General features: G+C 43.5%; 1 protein-coding gene across 3 annotated transcripts in view; it reads left to right on the top strand.

Moving 5' to 3' along the window:
• Positions 1-15,806, top strand: part of LOC106908549 (receptor-type tyrosine-protein phosphatase mu-like) — a 121,473-nt gene that overhangs the window by 80,744 nt on the left and 24,923 nt on the right. For 2 of the 3 annotated variants that reach the window (XM_088013254.1, XM_088013252.1), the window contains one exon: positions 5,830-5,962. In XM_088013254.1, the coding sequence (XP_087869380.1) occupies positions 5,830-5,962 (133 nt within the window). Of the gene's footprint in view, positions 1-5,829; positions 5,963-9,057; positions 9,091-15,806 lie in introns of all 3 variants that reach the window. The other variant, XM_088013253.1, reaches the window with a different exon arrangement.

Here is a 15,806-nt window from a genome sequence, read left to right as displayed (position 1 = left end):
TGTTACTGTGTTACTGTGTTACTGTGTGTGTTACTGTGTGTGTTACTGTGTTACTGTGTGTTACTGTGTTACTGTGTTACTGTGTTACTGTGTGTTACTGTGTGTGTTACTGTGTGTGTTACTGTGTGTGTTACTGTGTTACTGTGTGTGTTACTGTGTGTGTTACTGTGTGTGTTACTGTGTGTGTTACTGTGTTACTGTGTGTTACTGTGTTACTGTGTGTGTTACTGTGTTACTGTGTTACTGTGTGTTACTGTGTGTGTTACTGTGTGTGTTACTGTGTGTGTTACTGTGTTACTGTGTGTGTTACTGTGTGTGTTACTGTGTGTGTTACTGTGTGTGTTACTGTGTGTGTTACTGTGTTACTGTGTGTTACTGTGTTACTGTGTGTGTTACTGTGTTACTGTGTTACTGTGTGTGTTACTGTGTGTGTTACTGTGTTACTGTGTGTTACTGTGTTACTGTGTTACTGTGTTACTGTGTGTGTTACTGTGTGTGTTACTGTGTGTGTTACTGTGTTACTGTGTTACTGTGTGTTACTGTGTGTGTTACTGTGTGTGTTACTGTTACTGTGTGTGTTACTGTGTTACTGTGTGTGTTACTGTGTGTGTTACTGTGTTACTGTGTGTGTTACTGTGTGTGTTACTGTGTGTGTTACTGTGTTACTGTGTGTGTTACTGTGTGTGTTACTGTGTGTGTTACTGTGTTACTGTGTGTGTTACTGTGTTACTGTGTGTGTTACTGTGTGTGTTACTGTGTGTGTTACTCTGTGTGTTACTGTGTTACTGTGTTACTGTGTGTGTTACTGTGTTACTGTGTGTTACTGTGTGTGTTACTGTGTGTGTTACTGTGTTACTGTGTTACTGTGTGTGTTACTGTGTTACTGTGTTACTGTGTGTTACTGTGTGTGTTACTGTGTGTGTTACTGTGTGTGTTACTGTTACTATGTGTGTTACTGTGTTACTGTGTGTGTTACTGTGTGTTACTGTGTGTGTTACTGTGTGTGTTACTGTTACTGTGTGTGTTACTGTGTTACTGTGTGTTACTGTGTGTGTTACTGTGTGTGTTACTGTGTGTGTTACTGTGTGTGTTACTGTGTTACTGTGTGTGTTACTGTGTGTGTTACTGTGTGTGTTACTGTGTGTGTTACTGTGTGTGTTACTGTGTTACTGTGTGTTACTGTGTTACTGTGTGTGTTACTGTGTTACTGTGTTACTGTGTGTGTTACTGTGTGTGTTACTGTGTTACTGTGTTACTGTGTGTTACTGTGTGTGTTACTGTGTGTGTTACTGTGTGTGTTACTGTGTTACTGTGTGTGTTACTGTGTGTGTTACTGTGTGTGTTACTGTGTGTGTTACTGTGTGTGTTACTGTGTTACTGTGTGTTACTGTGTTACTGTGTTACTGTGTTACTGTGTGTGTTACTGTGTTACTGTGTTACTGTGTGTTACTGTGTGTGTTACTGTGTGTGTTACTGTGTGTGTTACTGTTACTGTGTGTGTTACTGTGTTACTGTGTGTGTTACTGTGTGTTACTGTGTGTGTTACTGTGTGTGTTACTGTTACTGTGTGTGTTACTGTGTTACTGTGTGTTACTGTGTGTGTTACTGTGTGTGTTACTGTGTGTGTTACTGTGTGTGTTACTGTGTTACTGTGTGTGTTACTGTGTGTGTTACTGTGTGTGTTACTGTGTGTGTTACTGTGTTACTGTGTGTTACTGTGTTACTGTGTGTGTTACTGTGTTACTGTGTTACTGTGTGTGTTACTGTGTGTGTTACTGTGTTACTGTGTTACTGTGTGTTACTGTGTGTGTTACTGTGTGTGTTACTGTGTGTGTTACTGTGTTACTGTGTGTGTTACTGTGTGTGTTACTGTGTGTGTTACTGTGTGTGTTACTGTGTTACTGTGTGTTACTGTGTTACTGTGTTACTGTGTTACTGTGTGTGTTACTGTGTTACTGTGTTACTGTGTGTTACTGTGTGTGTTACTGTGTTACTGTGTGTTACTGTGTTACTGTGTTACTGTGTTACTGTGTGTTACTGTGTGTGTTACTGTGTGTGTTACTGTGTGTGTTACTGTGTTACTGTGTTACTGTGTGTTACTGTGTGTGTTACTGTGTGTGTTACTGTTACTGTGTGTGTTACTGTGTTACTGTGTGTGTTACTGTGTGTGTTACTGTGTGTGTTACTGTGTTACTGTGTGTGTTACTCTGTGTGTTACTGTGTTACTGTGTTACTGTGTGTGTTACTGTGTTACTGTGTGTTACTGTGTGTGTTACTGTGTGTGTTACTGTGTTACTGTGTTACTGTGTGTGTTACTGTGTTACTGTGTTACTGTGTGTTACTGTGTGTGTTACTGTGTGTGTTACTGTGTGTGTTACTGTTACTGTGTGTGTTACTGTGTTACTGTGTGTGTTACTGTGTGTTACTGTGTGTGTTACTGTGTGTGTTACTGTTACTGTGTGTGTTACTGTGTTATTGTGTGTGTTACTGTGTGTGTTACTGTGTTACTGTGTGTTACTGTGTGTGTTACTGTGTTACTGTGTGTTACTGTGTGTGTTACTGTGTTACTGTGTGTTACTGTGTGTGTTACTGTGTGTGTTACTGTGTGTTACTGTGTTACTGTGTGTTACTGTGTTACTGTGTGTTACTGTGTGTGTTACTGTGTGTGTTACTGTGTGTTACTGTGTTACTGTGTGTTACTGTGTTACTGTGTGTGTTACTGTGTGTGTTACTGTGTGTTACTGTGTTACTGTGTGTGTTACTGTGTGTGTTACTGTGTGTGTTACTGTGTTACTGTGTGTTACTGTGTTACTGTGTGTGTTACTGTGTGTGTTACTGTGTGTGTTACTGTGTTACTGTGTTACTGTGTGTGTTACTGTGTGTGTTACTGTGTTACTGTGTGTGTTACTGTGTGTGTTACTGTGTGTGTTACTGTGTTACTGTGTTACTGTGTGTGTTACTGTGTGTGTTACTGTGTTACTGTGTGTGTTACTGTGTCTGTTACTGTGTTACTGTGTTACTGTGTTGCTGTGTGTGTTACTGTGTGTTACTGTGTGTTACTGTGTGTGTTACTGTGTTACTGTGTGTGTTACTGTGTGTTACTGTGTGTGTTACTGTGTGTGTTACTGTGTGTGTTACTGTGTGTGTTACTGTGTTACTGTGTTACTGTGTTACTGTGTGTGTTACTGTGTGTGTTACTGTGTGTGTTACTGTGTGTGTTACTGTGTTACTGTGTTACTGTGTTACTGTGTTACTGTGTGTGTTACTGTGTTACTGTGTGTGTTACTGTGTCTGTTACTGTGTTACTGTGTTACTGTGTTGCTGTGTGTGTTACTGTGTGTTACTGTGTGTTACTGTGTGTGTTACTGTGTTGCTGTGTGTGTTACTGTGTGTTACTGTGTGTTACTGTGTGTGTTACTGTGTTACTGTGTTACTGTGTGTTACTGTGTGTGTTACTGTGTTACTGTGTTGCTGTGTGTGTTACTGTGTTACTGTGTGTTACTGTGTGTGTTACTGTGTGTGTTACTGTGTTACTGTGTTACTGTGTGTTACTGTGTGTGTTACTGTGTGTGTTACTGTGTTACTGTGTGTGTTACTGTGTGTGTTACTGTGTTACTGTGTGTTACTGTGTGTGTTACTGTGTGTGTTACTGTGTGTGTTACTGTGTTACTGTGTGTGTTACTGTGTGTGTTACTGTGTTACTGTGTGTGTTACTGTGTGTGTTACTGTGTTACTGTGTTACTGTGTGTGTTACTGTGTTACTGTGTGTGTTACTGTGTTACTGTGTGTGTTACTGTGTGTGTTACTGTGTGTTACTGTGTTACTGTGTGTTACTGTGTTACTGTGTGTGTTACTGTGTTACTGTGTGTGTTACTGTGTTACTGTGTTACTGTGTGTGTTACTGTGTGTGTTACTGTGTTACTGTGTTACTGTGTGTGTTACTGTGTTACTGTGTTACTGTGTGTGTTACTGTGTGTGTTACTGTGTTACTGTGTTACTGTGTGTGTTACTGTGTGTGTTACTGTGTGTTACTGTGTTACTGTGTGTGCTACTGTGTGTGTTACTGTGTGTGTTACTGTGTGTGTTACTGTGTGTTACTGTGTTACTGTGTGTGTTACTGTGTGTTACTGTGTTACTGTGTGTGTTACTGTGTGTGTTACTGTGTGTTACTGTGTGTGTTACTGTGTTACTGTGTGTGTTACTGTGTTACTGTGTGTGTTACTGTGTTACTGTGTGTGTTACTGTGTTACTGTGTTACTGTGTTACTGTGTGTGTTACTGTGTTACTGTGTGTGTTACTGTGTTACTGTGTGTGTTACTGTGTGTGTTACTGTGTTACTGTGTTACTGTGTGTGTTACTGTGTTACTGTGTTACTGTGTGTGTTACTGTGTTACTGTGTGTGTTACTGTGTTACTGTGTGTTACTGTGTGTGTTACTGTGTTACTGTGTGTGTTACTGTGTTACTGTGTGTTACTGTGTGTGTTACTGTGTTACTGTGTGTTACTGTGTGTGTTACTGTGTTACTGTGTGTGTTACTGTGTTACTGTGTGTGTTACTGTGTTACTGTGTTACTGTGTTACTGTGTGTGTTACTGTGTTACTGTGTGTGTTACTGTGTTACTGTGTGTTACTGTGTGTGTTACTGTGTTACTGTGTGTGTTACTGTGTTACTGTGTGTTACTGTGTGTGTTACTGTGTTACTGTGTGTTACTGTGTGTGTTACTGTGTTACTGTGTGTGTTACTGTGTTACTGTGTGTGTTACTGTGTTACTGTGTGTGTTACTGTGTTACTGTGTGTGTTACTGTGTTACTGTGTGTGATCAAACTGAGGATCTTGTCTGACCCTGGGAACTAAAAGGAAAGCAGCTCGTTGTTTCAGGAAGCTATGTGAGTCCACCAGAACCGACCCGGTTCTCCAGCGGTGGAACCTCATTGCTAATTAACATGGTTGATCTTTACTAACCTACTGGTTAGTGGCTGCAGGGTTAGTATTAGGTCAAAGTGTTTACTGTCTAAAAGGCCTTAAGTTAAAGTTCTGTCACAGTTGGTTAGTTATCAGGGTTAGGTTAATCAATTGGTTAGTCGGTTAGTTGGTTAGTTGATGCTCATTAATGTTTATATTTTAATAAATTTGATCATCAGTGGTCTCAGTTGTAGACTAATTACAATTATCTAATCTGTAAGAGAAATGAGTTACTGCTAGTTAAGGTCATGGTAAGTGTAGCTGAATGAATAGCTGGTTATAACTGGTTGAATGGTTGACTTAGTTGGAGCTTTTAACTTGTAATGTGTTGTTGAGGAACTTGCTGCTGGTTAGTTGTTTAACTGCTAACTATTGTAAGCAAATGTTGATTAGTGTTTTAGGAACTTAACCAGTTAGTCAGTTAAAGTTAACACATCACGCTTTAAATGCTTTTCCCATCATCCTCTTGGTCTGAGATGTTCACAGAAACTCGTCTTTTCAAATGTTAAGACGTTTCACGCGACGCCCCCTGCAGGTCACACACTGCGCCCCACCCTCTTCGGTCATTTTTGTGGTTTGGTAGCAGTGCGATGACAAAAATGACAGATTCACAAAAACGATGACCTTGTTTAGCAGTTCCACAGCAAATGTACCGTCACAACCAAGAAAATGTTACAGACGATAGAGAAACATGAACAGACAGAAAAATTGTACCCAAAAAGAATATAAAGACATCTACACAGTACCAGGAGAGAATAAATGTAAATTTTTGGCACTCCAAGATTCTCAAAGTGCAAAATATATTTTGCAGTCAGTCGTTGAGGAATGAACAAGTTGAAGTCAGTAAATGCTAGTCACTGTTTTCAGGAACTGCAACCAGGAAACCAGAACCAGAGCAGGAGAAACAGACGGACCACACGGTGAAGATTGCTGGGTCCATCGCTGGCATCCTCCTCTTCATTATCATCTTCCTAGGAGTCATCCTTCTGATGAAGAAAAGGTCAGAATCCAACTTAGATAGCAAATCTTCAACATAAACATGACTTGCTTGTTTCTGTGGAGAAACAAGCAAGTCTTTAGTTCGTCTGAACTGTGAGTCTAAACAGTTCAGACGAACTGACTCAGTGAGAAGAAGGCAGGAAGCTGCTTCTTTTGGCAACAACGCTACAATGCTAACAAGTCACTGGTTTTACATTGAAATCCATAGCCGTCTGACTGCTACAGATAGTAACCCCAACTGACAGTACCCCCCCCCACAGATAGTAACCCCAACTGACAGTACCCCCCCACAGATAGTAACCCCAACTGACAGTACCCCCCCACAGACAGTACCCCCAACTGACAGTACCCCCCCACAGATAGTAACCCCAACTGACAGTACCCCCCCCACAGACAGTAACCCCCCACAGACAGTATCCCCCAATGACAGTACCCCCCCACTGACAGTACCCCCCACCGACAGTACCCCCCCACAGATAGTAACCCCAACTGACAGTACCCCCCCACAGACAGTACCCCCAACTGACAGTACCCCCCCCACAGACAGTAACCCCCCACAGACAGTATCCCCCAATGACAGTACCCCCCCACTGACAGTACCCCCAACTGACAGTACCCCCCCCACAGACAGTAGCCCCCAATGACAGTAACCCCAACTGGGAGTACCCCCCCACAGACAGTAGCCCCCAATGACAGTACCCCCAACTGACAGTACCCCCCCACCGACAGTACCCCCCCACTGACAGTACCCCCCGACTGACAGTACCCCCCCACAGACAGTAGCCCCCCACTGACAGTACCCCCCCAACTGACAGTACCCCCCCACAGACAGTAGCCCCCAATGACAGTACCCCCCCACAGACAGTACCCCCCCACTGACAGTACCCCCCCACTGACAGTACCCCCCCACAGACAGTACCCCCCCACTGACAGTACCCCCCCAACTGACAGTACCCCCCCACTGACAGTACCCCCCCACTGACAGTACCCCCCCACTGACAGTACCCCCCGACTGACAGTACCCCCCCACAGACAGTAGCCCCCAATGACAGTACCCCCCCACAGACAGTAGCCCCCAATGACAGTACCCCCCCACAGACAGTAGCCCCCAATGACAGTACCCCCCCACAGACAGTACCCCCCCACCGACAGTACCCCCCCACAGACAGTAGCCCCCAATGACAGTAACCCCAACTGACAGTACCCCCCCACAGACAGTAGCCCCCAATGACAGTACCCCCCCACAGACAGTAGCCCCCAATGACAGTACCCCCCCACAGACAGTAGCCCCCCGACTGACAGTACCCCCCCACAGACAGTAGCCCCCAATGACAGTACCCCCCCACAGACAGTAGCCCCCCGACTGACAGTACCCCTCTATCATTGACAGTGAGGAAGAGGGGGAATAATGGACCAGATTGCACTAATCACCATTAAACTGTATCTGTACTGACTTTAGTCTCCAACATCAAACACACAGCCCCGCCGGGACTCACACACACACACACAGAGAGAGAGAAAAGTGTCAGGTTTTGGAGAACGTTGGAGATGAGAGAGAAATTTAGATGAAAGAATGTTTTATTCTTTTTTTCTTGGTCGCCTCAAACTGAATGGCTGCAGGCTAGAAACACACACATCTGTGTGTGTGTGTGTGTGTGTGTGTGTGTGTGTGTGTGTGTGTGTGTGTGTGTGTGTGTGTGTGTGTGTGTGTCCGCCTGTCGGGTCTATCGAGCTCTGATCTGTGTTCCTGATGTTACAGAGACACAGAAACGAGAGGCGCTTGTTTGGTCTCTAATGAGGTTTTTAATGTTGACAGGGTGCGTTTGATTTCCACTCTGTGACCAAACGGAGGTTAGACTCATTACAGCAGGAGGCTGCGTGCTGCAGGGAGAGGAGACTCTCCTGACATGAAAAACATCCGGCCCTCGTTAGCGGATTCTGTCATGTCGATGGCGAGCTTTTGGAAATGGCCTTTCGTCTCCTTCACACAACTGCAGATTTATCTGAGAGCGCCGGTTTCAATAAATCAGCAACAAGCAAACAGATAAGTGGAGAAAATGATGAAAGGAAGAGTCTGAGGCACAGATCTGATGTTTACTCTTGAAATCTGTCCATTTGGGATGTTTGGAGAAATGAAGTGTTCAGAAACACAAACGGCTTCATAAACCGGATGATGACATGTCAGAGATATCGCTAACAGTCAAATAATGAAGGAACGTTTTCATTTGAGTGGAATCACTGCAGTTTCACAGGATGTCTCGGTCCCGGACTGGGCCCCATCTGGTCCCAATCCCGGACCGGGTTCCTCCACTCAAAGAATTGTAAACAGTTGATAACTAAAACTTCAACATAAGTGTTGAACTTTATTCAACTGAAAGTTTACAAAACAGGCAAGTAAATTAGCGCTTTGGAATTTATCTAGAAAATTAATTTAGGCAAAGCTAAGTATGCTAAATGTTTTCAAAGCTAGCTGTACCGCTAATGTAGAAACTCAGCTCTGCTGTTTGCAGATTAGTGTAAGTGTAAGGAGGATGCGTCATGCTATGGGCTGATTCATGCGTCTGTTATGGCAGCATAAACCAGAGGTAGTGCCTGAGGAACAGGAGGGGCCCAGTCAGCATCTGGACTGACTGGGACCCAACAGGGAACCAGGGAACATTTTGAAAACAAAGCTATTTTTTGGACAAAGAATCTTCTGAAAGTTTTTTTGGGATGTCTAGTGGAGGAAGGGTTTCAGGTGTTGGGAGGACTGGGAGAACTGGTTGTGGTAGAGGACAGAGCCCAGAGGAACTCCTCTGGCTCCAGATGATTACATCGTCAGGTTGTTCCTTCAGCTGCTGGTTTTCTGTTCAGATCCAAGTTAGCTCTTTCAGACTCTGTGTTTCCATCTCACACATGAAACCTAACCCCGCCCTCACCACCATCACCAGCCAATCGGCATCGCCGCCCCCACCACCAGCCAATCAATCCTCTGATACTTGAACTCATCTGTTCTTCTGTTGCTTTTTCTTCCAGACATTAATCTTGTTTTTCCTTTTTCTGTTTTTCTTTTTCTTTCCCTCCATTTCATCCCTCTGCTTCGCCCCCACCATTCAGACGAAGAAATTGTCACTCCTACACTTACTACCTGTAAGTAACCTGTTTGACCTTTGACCCTAACGACAGCTGAGTGTTTCCTGCCTGAAACTGTTCCCTACCAGAGGTGATGTGTTTTATAGAAACTATAATTTTCATTAAAATATAAATTCATTGAACTGATAAAGAAATAAAAAGTGTTGATCAATAATCAAACTCCATCTTTAAACCTGATATTTGCTGAGAGAGCTGTGAAGTTTGTAGCGACTGGACAGAACTGGGGTCAGGGGTCGTTTCCATGGCGAGCAGTTACCGCTTGGTAACTGAGAGGGTTCAGGCTGATCCTGGACAACCCGGCGGTTCTGATGAGAAATCTGGTTCTGAAACAAACTTTGGCTCCATCAGAGAACCAGTGTCCTGATGGATCAGAACCACAGCAGAACCAGATCAGAACCACCAGTCTTCCATTTCTCAGGAACCAGTTTTTTGTTTTTAATATATATATTTATTGAGTTTTTCAAAATACAACATACATAAATCATACACAAGAGTATGAAGCATATACATATTTAACAAATTACTGTATAAGAAAAATATACTCTTACCAACACAACAGTACAAATAAAAACAATAACTAAAAGTAAAATAAAATAAAATAAGAACAAGTCAAGGCAATTATCTAAATAACTGAATACAGTGCACTGGTTACCATTTACACTTTAGGACGGTACAACCTGTCTATAAAGGCACAGGTGGCATACTAAGAGACTGAGCGAGTGTGGGGGTCACTCTTAGACTGAGAAAGATGGTCCAAAAACGGCTGCCAGATACTACAGAACTTATTAGTGGAGCCCAAAACATCAATCCGCAGTTTCTCCAAATGAAGAATCTCAGTGAAATCACATAACCACATTTTAAGCTGAGGAATCTTGTCAGTTTTCCACAATCTTAATATTACTTTCTTAGCCGTTACCATTCCATACATCACAGTCGTTTGCATAGAAATGCTGCGGCTCCGAAGTGAAGGAGAATATCCAAACAATGCAATCTGGGCATCTGGAACCAACGTGCATCCATACACTTCGGAAAACAAGTTAAAAATGTCACACCAATATTGGGGGAGTTTGGGGCATGACCAGCACAGATGCGCCAAGGAGCCATCAGCGGACTTACATTTATCACATTTTGAAGATATTGAGGGGAATATTCTGTGCAATTTCATTTTAGAATAATGGAGTCTATGAAACACCTTGAACTGAATTAACTGATGTCTTACATTGATGGAACATGACCGGATCTTCCCAGACCTCACTCCCAATCTGCAAACCCAGCTCCTCCTCCCACGCAGCCCTCAAGGAGTTTGTGGTGAAATTGAATTGCTCTGCAAAGATGTCAACAAAGCTTGAAATTATTTTTTTTGATTCTGGAGAGCCCAACAGCATTTTACATATCTTATTTTCTTCCGGAAGAGATACAAAATTTGGGATGTTAATTTGAACAAAATTTCTAATTTGCAGATATCTAAAAAAATCTGCATCCGGAAGAGAGAAACAGCTCTTCAGCATTGCAAATGAAGCAAACTTTTTGTTAATATACAAATTTTTCAGCATAATTAGGCCTTTTAGTCTCCATTTTTTAAATGATGTATCCGATAGCGATGGGGGAAAAGCATGGTTACGGTAAATTGGGGGATGAACTGAGGTCTCTGGTAGGTTACAGTATACCTTAATTTGTTTCCATATTTTCAAACAATTTAAAACAATCAAATTATTTATCCCACTATTTGTTGGAGATATTGGTGCCGAGAAAAGAAGTGCCGAAAGAGAACTGTTTATAACACTAGTTCTTTCAATAGCCACCCAAGGGGGAGAGTTTGCAGGAAGTTCCTGAGCATCACCTTCCTGCCAGAATACCAGGGCCCTTGCATTCGCTGCCCAATAATAGTGCTGGAAGCAGGGTAGTCCCAACCCCCCCATCTCTCTGGGTTTTTGTAAATGAGTTTTTGATATTCTATGAGCTTTAAAGCCCCAGACAAAAGGCAAAATTATTGAGTCCAATGATTTAAAAAAGGCCTTTGTTAAAAAAATAGGCAGACCCTGGAAAAGATATAAAAATTTAGGCAAGGACACCATCTTAATAGCATTAATGCGGCCCATCATTGAGAGTGGGAGTGTTCTCCATTTATCAACATCTTTCCTAAGATTATCCACTTTTTCTAAAAAGTTCAATTTGAAAATTTGTTTGGGGTCTTCAGGCAGAATAACTCCAAGATATTTCAGTTTGTCAGTCATCTTAAATAAAAGGTTATCTAAGAATTCAGAAGTCTTGAACCTAATGACATAAATTCACTCTTCTGCCAGTTAATAGTATAACCTGAAATTTCGCCAAATGACTGAATAAGGTTTAGGAGAATTGGCACTGACTTCTCAGGCTGTGATACAAAAACAACAACATCATCAGCATATAATGAAATGTGATGGTCAATGTTTCCCAATTGAATTGGTTTGATTAGGGAGTGTTTTCTAACACTAATGGCAAGGGGCTCCATGGCAACCACAAAAAGCAGACGGGTTCCCCGATGCAGCAGAAAGGGCTCTGACTTGTCCTGGTTTGTGAGGACAGAGGCAGAAGGTTGAGCAAACATTGTTTTAATCCACGACACAAATTTACTACCAAACCCAAATTCCTCAAGTACAGCCAGAATGTAAGGCCACTCCAGTTGGTCAAATGCCTTTTCAGCATCCAGGCAAAGAACAGCTCCCTTAAACTTACTGTCAAATTTATGATGCATGATGTTCATTAACCGTCTGATATTAAAAAATGAAAACCTGTTGGGGACAAAGCCCGTTTGGTCCGGATGAACAATAGAAGAGAGATGTTTATTTAGCCTATTTGCCAGTACTTTAGCGAATATTTTAATGTCAGAATTCAATAATGAAATGGGACGATATGATGAGAGCTCCGTCTCCTCCCTGCCTTCTTTATGTAGTAATGTGATATTAGCTTCATACATAGTGGGGGGAAATTTTCCTGAGTCAAGACGTGAACGAACATCCTCTGGAGGAGAGGAGCGATCTTCTGGGCTTTGGCACTGGGAAATGATTGATTACATCAACAATCTCGTCCACAGTGATGTCTGCGTTGAGGCTTCACTCATCTTTGGGAGATTTAGATCTTTAAGCCAGTTTGAGGTATTTCCTTTTGCTTTAGACATGTATAGTTGCTCATAATATTCCTTAAATGAGTCATTTATGTTTCTTGGTTCAGTTATAATTTTTCCTGCCTTGGACTTAATTTTATGTATTGCCCTGTTGGCCTGCAAGCCCCGCAGCTGACGAGCCAACAGTTTATGGGGCTTATCACTCAGCTCAAAGTGCTTCTGATTAATTTTAAACATCTGATCAAGCACCTGCCTGGACAGAATACTGTTATATTCATACTTTAAAACAAGAATGTTTTGTAAAATCGAAGGATTGGAAGAGGACTTGTAGTTAGATTCTCAGCATGCTAATTCAGTCTCAGTGTCTGAGAGGCGTTTCCAGCTTTTGTTTTTCAGGAACTTTTCAAAAGAGATAATATGACCCCTGATCACAACTTTAAAAGTTTCCCATAAAGTAGAATCTGTAACATCTTTTGTATCGTTAGTGTCTAGAAATTCAGAAATTTTATCACCTAGGAATTTACAGAATGTCTCCTCTGATAGCAGGGATTGGTGGAAACGCCAGAAATATTGTTTCTTATGGTTAAGATCGAGAGTCAGTGAAACTGGAGAGTGGTCAGAGATTAAAGGCGTATGATATTTGGAGGATATCACATTAGGTATTAATTTAGAAGTAGAAAATAATCTATTCTTGAATAGGACTTATGCACATTTGAAAAAAAGGAATAGTCCCTCTCCACCGGATGCTGCAGTCTCCAAACATCAACCAGATTTGTTGAGGTCATGAGGGTGTTCAAAACCACAGAGGAGGGTGGCTGTCTCGTTCGAGCTGACCTGTCCAGGTGGGCGTCCAAAACCACAGAGGAGGGTGGCTGTCTCGTTCGAGCTGACCTGTCCAGGTGGGCGTCAAGCACGCAGTTAAAATCCCCTCCCAAAACTAGATGTGTATCAGCCAGGTCTGCAACCAAATTAAATATTTTTCTGAAGAAGCCTGGGTCATGAAAATTAGGACCATATACATTAAGAAGCGTGACATGAAAGGAATATAAATAGCCGTTACCAATATAAATCTGCCATTTGGGTCAGTCACAGTAGAAATGTGCCACCCCACGAGCTTTACCTGAAAAGGTGGACTGAAAAACTTGGTTGGTCCAGCTGCATCTCAGTGACCCTCCCTGCCTGGTCTAATGTGTGTTTCTAGAAGGTGTATAATGTCCGCTGATAAGCTCTTTAAATGAGAAAATACTTTAGCCCTTTTTAAGACATGCCCCAAACCCTTAACATTCCAGCTGGTAAGAGTTATGCCACCGCCTTGCAATGATGTTATGATACACAGAGACTTTTTAACAGAATGGCTTCGGTGCACTCATGTGTTAGCCTGACCGAGTATTGAAACACATAAAATGTTTTTTTAAACAAAAGAGACCAACAAAAAATTGCCCCCCACCCCCCATCCAGTGGCGCAACTGCACATTATTCAGGTGGATGCGAAAACATAAATCGGCCCCAACCCCCGAGGGAAGGAACGTCAGGGTGAAGGAGTGACGCTCTTTCCCCCCCACCCCCCCGAGGCGACGATACGTGAAGTGTAAAACTCGCTACATTTACCTCGTTATGTGCGAGAGGTGAAGGAGCGTGAGGCGCTGAAGTGTATGGGAAAACATAATCGGCGCGTCGCCCCCTCCAGACGGGGTTTTGGCGCCCCCTCTGGTGCTGCGCCCCTATGCGTTGCATACGCTGCATACCCACTTTTTGCGCCTCTGCCCCCATCCCACTTTCCCAAACAAAGCGAGAGTAAAAGCCCCACATAACCAGATAGAGGAAGCTGGGCCGCATGGGCCATACAAATACAGAACCAACTCCACAAAAAGGCTCCCTCACCCACTCAAACTTTACAAACTTAGATTATGGTACAAACATCAAGCTGTTATAAAAGTCATTCTGGTCCCCAGTGACCCTAAGCAAGAAGCACATACCACAGTGTCTCTAACTTCCAGACGCTCAGTGACTCTGTAAAGTTTCTGCAAAGACCTCTGCATCCCGCGGAGAGGAGAAGGTCTTATCCGTAGAGCCGATGGTGACGAGCGGATACAGGACGCCGCACCGCTCCAGCATCCTGCAGCCGCTTCCTTACACCGTCGAAAGCCTGCCGCTGCCTCATCACCTCCGCCGGGTAGTCAGGGAAGATGTAGATCGGCTTATCCTTGTGACGGAGGGGGAACTGCTGACGGGCCAGTCGTAGAATCGTCTCCTTCACATGGAAGTAGTGAATCCGTGCTATCATTGCTCGCGGCCGCGCGTTGTCGCCAGGCAGCCTGGTTCCCAGCCGATGCGCCCGGTCCACCTCCAGCTGTGTGTGAAAATGATCCGCACCAAGCAGTTCTGGAATGAACTTCGTCAGAAACTCTCTTGGAGATCCACCCTCGATCTTTTCCGGCAACCCGATGATTTTAATATTCTGCCGCCTGGAACGGGCCTCAAAATCGACCATTTTCACGCGTAGAGCTTCGTTCTCCGCCTGCATCCTGGCACAGGTCTCCTCCAGTTTGGAAAGGCGGCCCTCGTGATTGGATGTAGCTTCTTCCACCTCTTTAATCCGGTCGACGAGGTTTAATAAAGATGCCTGGGTTGAAGCTAGTGCTGCTTCAAGATGGTTAAATCTATCATTCATTGTCTTGCTCATATTATTTATTGCAGCAAGGATGGTGGAGGATCCCGTATCATGCTCACATGCTAGTTCAGCTTCTGTTGCGGTTGTCGCTTGCGTAGCTCCAGCACGTGCTGCCCAGTCGTCTCTTCCGAAGCCTTATCTTGCTTCTTTCCTTTATCCGCCGTGGGTTCAGTCATCCTCAATGTCAAAGCAGTCAGTCAGAGCACGGGGAAACCGAAATATGAGTGAAATATCAATGTAAATATGAAATTATTTTTAAGTGGTGAGGAGCCAGGAAAAACACGTCTACTCCATACGGTGCTCACTAGCGCCCCCTTCCTCAGGAACCAGTTTAAACAGATCTGTTACCACTGGTGTCATCTTCCTTTAACTGGACACCAACAGCATGTTTCACATCACTGGCACGACGCTGCGCGTTTCTCTTATGGTGTGTGTGTTTCTCTTATGGTGTGTGTGTGTTATGGCGTGTGTGTGAGCAACGATCATTTGATCAGACGGGTTTATTACAAGCAGCTAATTCTATTAACCCTGCATCACTGCACACACACACATACAGAGAACACACACAGACCCAGAGTGTCTCCTTCCTTGCAGCTAACAGCTTTGTGTTGCCTCTCATTAGATTAGCATAGATTAGCCTTGACATGCGGTGTGTGTCCATGTTGAGTGTTGTGAAATCAATCATCCCTAACCCTTGCTGATGATGTCATGACACACACACCTGAACACACAAACACACACATATCGACTCTCTTCAGAAATCAGAGAACATTTCAAAGCTTTTCAGCTGCAGCTTCCTGGAAACCAGAGTTCAGCTCATGGTCAGCCTGCTATTCTCTGTGGGGGTCAGAGGTCAGGGGTCTGATTGGTCAGAGGGTTCAGCTCTGCAGAAATTTAGACATGAACACGTAGACCCCTCATGGAGCGGGTCGGCCTGTT

Source organism: Poecilia mexicana, unplaced genomic scaffold (genome assembly GCF_051168715.1).
Source record: "Poecilia mexicana isolate PSO_F unplaced genomic scaffold, ASM5116871v1 scaffold_15, whole genome shotgun sequence".
In the NCBI taxonomy this organism is placed as follows: Eukaryota; Metazoa; Chordata; class Actinopteri; order Cyprinodontiformes; family Poeciliidae; genus Poecilia; species Poecilia mexicana.
Note: the sequence above shows the minus strand (reverse complement) of the source record. Positions and strands in the feature narration are given on the sequence as shown.